Source organism: Chrysoperla carnea, chromosome X, assembly GCF_905475395.1.
Source record: "Chrysoperla carnea chromosome X, inChrCarn1.1, whole genome shotgun sequence".
NCBI classification, from domain to species: Eukaryota; Metazoa; Arthropoda; class Insecta; order Neuroptera; family Chrysopidae; genus Chrysoperla; species Chrysoperla carnea.
Genome location: NC_058342.1, coordinates 30,875,093 through 30,880,986, shown reverse-complemented (window position 1 = coordinate 30,880,986; position 5,894 = coordinate 30,875,093). Strand labels below are relative to the sequence as shown.

Genomic DNA, 5,894 nt, shown 5'->3' with positions numbered 1-5,894 from the left:
ATGGTGAAATTATCCACTGTTTTTGAACTACTTTTAATATTTTTATTATTGGCGTTTGCTGCTTGGGGACGAAGTATCGGTAAGATTCTAATTTTTTTAATAATCCGGTGACCTACATTTCGTTTTTTTTGAATGAAACTCTCTTGAGAACTTTCTTTCTGAAACTTGAAATTTGTTTTAACAAAGTGCGTATATTGTTTTATTTTGGTACGCACGAATAAATTTTTGAATTTATAAGAAGGTTTCTTAAATTATTCTTAAAAAGTAAATTTTTTTTTTTTTTTGGTAATACACTACACAAAAAAAAAAGATACTCTTTTTGTTGCAAAAAATTCAATATTTGCAGGACTTTTATTTATAATCCTTGTTATTTTCGGGCTCTACCAATGCTTATTTTAAGGGTAAAGAAGCGCCTCTTTTATGAAAACTGTTATGGTGTTTAGAGAGTCTAATTTTTTCCTTTCAATTAAATGTATGTTACTCAGCTGTAAGCGATTTTGTAAGCGGTTATTGAATATAGGTACCCTAAAAATCGAATATCTCGAAAAATCCTCAAAAATATACAAAATTTGAAAAAAGTTATAGAAAAGTAATTTAAAAACCATAAAATTCTCTATAATGACGTTCTCTATATCCTATACTCTTGACGTACTTTTGGTAGGAATTCAAGATTTTTTTTGTGCTATTTTTTTTAAGTGTATAATTCATGAGTACCTACTCAAGGGCGTTCATCGAATATTTGAGACATACGTTTCAAATTTTGAGGAAAGTTAGGAGTAAAATTGTTCGATATATACCATAGTTTTTGAAAATATTGATACCTGAAGATTTAGAGAAAATTACTTGTAGAAGTAAATATCACACAAATGCCACTTCATTTCATCACTTTAAATGTATTTTATGGAAAAACGAGTGTCTCTTGTTATAATTTTCTTTATAGGAAAATATTTGTGATGCTTTTAACTAATAAATATAAGTTTTTCAAATTAATCTTAAGAAAAATTATCCTTGTTACATAATAAAGCATACCTTTAAAAACACTTCAATATAGAATTTATATGAAATTTAAAAATCTAACACCGTAAGAGGTATTAAATTTTATAAAAATTAAAAATCGCGCCATTTTATCTTATTGTGAGAAAGTTATAGAAGTTTAGGAAAACTTCGAACGAAGAGATTTGTTAAAAGAATTTCATGAATGGATTTTAAATATACGTCATTTTGTAATTAAGGCATAAATTATCAAAATAAGAGCCTATTCCGATGATACCGACTTACTTATGCAGAAATGGCGGGATTCTACAAACCTTTTGTAATTTTGGCGATTAAAATACAATGTTTGGTTTAATTAAGGCTGTTAAGGTTTATAAACAACACTTGAATTTATTTAAAATCAAAAGTGAATACAAATTTACTTTTTATCAAGGGACAAGCTTTTATTATACTAAAAAGAAGAAAATAATCTATGAGTCACTCATACCCGACTATTGGTAAAAGCTTGAGGCGATTAACATCAAGAATGAATCGAAAAATAATTAGAAAAATTATGTAGAGTAGATGAAGCGTTCCAATTCATTTTTGATATTTTAAATTGAGCGCCTCAAGCTTTTACAAATAGTCGGGTAAGAGGGACTCAGAGATAAAATTATTTTCTACTTTTTGTACAATAAAAGCTTGTAATTGCCTAAATAATTTTTTTTGTCAATAATTTAAAAGATACTGAACTTTCGATAAAAAACTGTTTTCGATAAAAAATTGTACCCGGGCATAATAATAAAAGTATCTACCCGGATCTTATTTGAATTTTTGTTAAAGTGAAATTTCATAACATTTATGTTGTAATTTTGATAAATTGACCCGGATTTTAATTTTATATTTTTTTTGATTTAACAAACGTGGTTTAACCCATAATCAAATTGAAATTTACATGAAAGTTATTCGATTACTCATAAAGTGAAAATAAAAATATGAAATAATTCATAATTTAACTTTTTAAACATACCTAATCTATTTGAAATCTGACATTTTTTAAAAATTTTACTTTGTACTCAAATAAGGAGCATTATTATTTATTATTCTGAAATGGTAAAAACCAAATATGAAATTATTATGAATTGGAAAGTGTATTTATTTCTTTGTTTATTTATCTCATTGACGTTAGAGTTACATAGACTGAGTGTCAAACGATTTTAAACGTGTCAACAACTGAGGTAATTGCTTAGGTCCAACCATTGTAAATTCGTAAGAAAAAATGTAAAGTGATACGTGATAAGTATTTTTTAAGCCAAATTAAGCCAAAAAGCGAAAAAGTTTATTGAAATCACGATGTTTTATGTAAAAGAGTTTGTGATATGAAAATTTAACATTCAATGTATGTTTTATTGATAAATATCCCTATATTCTTTTGATAAATGTATTTTTTTGGATAAATATCCCTAGCTGGCCTAAGCAATTACCTCAGTTGTTGGCATGCTTCTCACTGTATGGAAAGATAGGCGATGCTCAGTCAATGTATACTCTAAAGTCAATGTTACTTACACAATTAATTTTATGTTTAAAAATTTCCACGTGCGAAATTAATGTTAAACCAATAGGTGATGTCTTTTTTTTAGTTTTTAAATCTTAATTAGGTAATTGATTTAGTAGTTTTTATAATTATCAATAAAACATGCTTATCACTTATAGGTAATACTGATAAATAGTTTTGTTTGAGATAACCAAAATTAACCTAATTTATATTTAAATTAACCTGAACTTGTTAGTTTATTATGAGCAAAGTAAAATGTTGAGTTATGAGAACTAAGCTAATAAATATACTTGTTTTAATTATTTATTATTAGTATGTTAATGTTAAATTATTATTGATTATTATCAATGATTTTAAACTAAAAATTTTAACTATTAAGAACAAAAAAAACATTTGCAAAAACTGGTTTAGTTAAAAAAATAAGTAATATGTTTCTAATTAATAATTTGTTTACGGAAACTGGAACGGTTTTTTAGAAAAAAATAATTGTTGGTATTTTTGATATATTATTTATTGATTCGTTTATAGCGGTTAAATGTTAATACCTAATATCCATCTGTTAAACTTACTAGATTGATATTCAAAAAGAGGTCGACATAAATATATCAAGGTATATTAATTTAGTTCCAAATTTGTGATGCTTAGAAATATTGATGCTAAAAACAAAGTTTTGGTATAGGTGCTGTCGCTCTAAATATCTTATTTAACAAGATGAAAAAATCACAAAATTTTTCGTTCGCCAAGACACAGTCAAAAGACGATTATTTATTATTTTTCGATTACTAATAATGCTATCTTAATTCAAATAATTAATTTACAGAATAAAATTTTTAATTTCTGACATACAGGCAATTTGTTTAATCATTAGTAATGAAAGTTGCCTATATTATAATTTAGTTGAATGATTGTTTAGTTGTAATGTAGTCCAGTTCATTATTGATATATTTTTGTGTATTACAGTGTTTCCGAGATAATAGATTTTTCATGAATATTAGGAATAATACACTGATAAATATGTAAACCTTTTACTGAAACACGCTGTAAACTCTGATCATTCCATAACTTCTCATTTCAAAAAAATATAATAAAATAATTCATATTCTTTTTTCTATTTGATTACAGATAAAAACCATCATACAAACTTACGTACAACAAAAAACCAACTTCGAAAAAAGGTGAACCATCAACAGAAACAGATTACAACCGCAAATCAATATTGTACCTGCACGAACACCAAATGTAACTGTTGTCGAGATTTTCAAATCCCGATTGTCCGAATAAATGGACCCGGATGTGCATCGTTACAATACTTGAAAAACGATCGTATCGCGATTAGTATGAGTTTTGGTAATCGAATTATAACCAACACAACAGTTTCTGGTCGTAAACCGAAACCAGTTTGTATGGAATTACCGGGTAGTATATCGAAATTTTGCGGCAGGTTATATTCAGTGGGACGTCAAGGAGATGATTTTAACGCTTGCTTAAGTCTGGAATTACAATCGTTGAATGACATCGAAGCTGCTTTACGGGTATCATGCTTTAAATTTGGCTCGAATGGACTTCGCTTAGAACCAGCTCAACCAATTCCAGTTTCTGAACTGAACTCGAACGAAGATGATGACGATGACGATGACGATGATGACGATGATGATGACGAATTCGAACTAGACGCAGATGATGATTTTGATCTAGACGAAGATGACGATGATTCAGATGCAGATGATTCGAATAACGATGTAGATAGTGTCGATTATACCGGATTTAGTGTGTTTGGTGATGATATATTAGGTGCATTCTTAGGTGGAGGTGATAGTGATTCGTCTCCTCCACGACCAGCTTCACGAAGAAAAGTGATTTCTACAACTACAAAAAAACCGTTAACTAAAAGACCATCACGAAGACCTGCTGTACCTTCTAAACCTTCTAAGAAACCAGCGAATAAAATTCCAACTTCAACAACAGTGCGTACAACTACACCAAAAAAGAAGCGTCCAAATCGTAGAAAACCTAGCCGTAAACCAAGCAAAACATCAAGCACAACTCCTCGTCCACCAAAAAAACAACCAACTTTACCTTCCAGCACGTCCACACCAATTACCTCAACCACTGAAGCAATTAAAATTGAACCATCAACCACCACTCAAGTTACACCAAGTTATCCAAAACCGGTGATAATTCCTGACGAACTCAAAAAACCCGCTCCAATTGCAGGTGACTTGAGCTATTTTACAGCAATTGTAAAAACACCTCAGGTTCAAGAACCTACAACCACTACTACTCCTCAACCGATTGTTGAAACTGAAATAACCCAAAATGTAATACCTGAAAAAGAAACCCAACCTGAAATGCATTTCGACAAAGAACCTGAAATGATAATCACATCTGTGCAACCGGAATCAACTTCATTAAAATACGTGCAACCTGAAACTACTTCAGAACAAATGATTATGCAAACTGAAACTACTACACAAAAAATAATGCAACCTGAAACTACTTCAGAAAAACTGATTATGCAAACTGAAATCAATACACATAAATATATTCAACCTGAAACGACTTCAGAAAAATTGATTATTCAAACTGAAACTACTACACAAAAAATTCAACCTGAGAGTACAACTCAAAAGTTTATAACCTTCATTCCCACTCTTAACACTGAAAATGTAAACGAAAAACTTGAAACTAGTATGCAAACTGAAAAAATTAACGTAAAATCTGAAAGTACGACGGAACTAATGCAAACTGAAAGTACAACTGAAAAGTTTATTGATGATCAAAATGAGGAAGCCATTCAAATTTTAACATCACAACTGTTAATGAATCCAGCAGATTTTGAGAATATTAATATTGCTCAGCTAAATGAAACTTCGCCTCAAGTGATAATCGTTGATGAGTCAACTACAAGTGATTCAACAGGGGTCTCAACAGTTGAAAGTTCCTTAAAAAACGGTGCCGATAAACAGCAATTATTGGTAACGACAGAAGCGCATCCTGAAGACAGTACAGTTGATTTAAATGACGAATTCGATGGTGATGATTCAAACGAACACCTAGACATGATTGAACGTGATGATGATGACGATAATGACGAAGAAATTGACGAAGATGATGACATTGAAAACGATGAAGAATCCGAAGAAAATGACGAAGAATTTGAGGAACATGAAGATGATGCCGAACCAGAAGAGGATGTTGAAAATGATGATGCAACTGGAGATGGAGAAGTGCAGGAATTTAAAAAATATGATCCATCGGAATTAGTCGAAGAAAGTCGAATATTCAGATTTAAATGGCCTTGGGAATATTAATTTTATGAATATCAATGTGGTCTCTTTATGTTAAACGTTTTACGCCATATGAACCA

General features: G+C 29.8%; 1 protein-coding gene across 1 annotated transcript; it reads left to right on the top strand.

The window, feature by feature from the left end:
• LOC123303053 (proteoglycan 4-like) lies at window positions 1-5,894 on the top strand. Its single transcript, XM_044886151.1, has 2 exons — window positions 1-79; window positions 3,650-5,894. Exons 1-2 carry the CDS (start codon window positions 1-3, stop codon window positions 5,836-5,838), a joined length of 2,268 nt encoding a protein of 755 aa, XP_044742086.1. The 3' UTR covers window positions 5,839-5,894.

Excerpts from the sequence above, each read along its gene's own strand:
- LOC123303053 (XM_044886151.1), top strand. The coding sequence starts at position 1 with ATGGTGAAATTATCCACTGTTTTTGAACTACTTTTAATATTTTTATTA. Across the intron at positions 80-3,649 it reads TGCTTGGGGACGAAGTATCG|ATAAAAACCATCATACAAAC; the intron begins GTAAGATTCTAA and ends ATTTGATTACAG.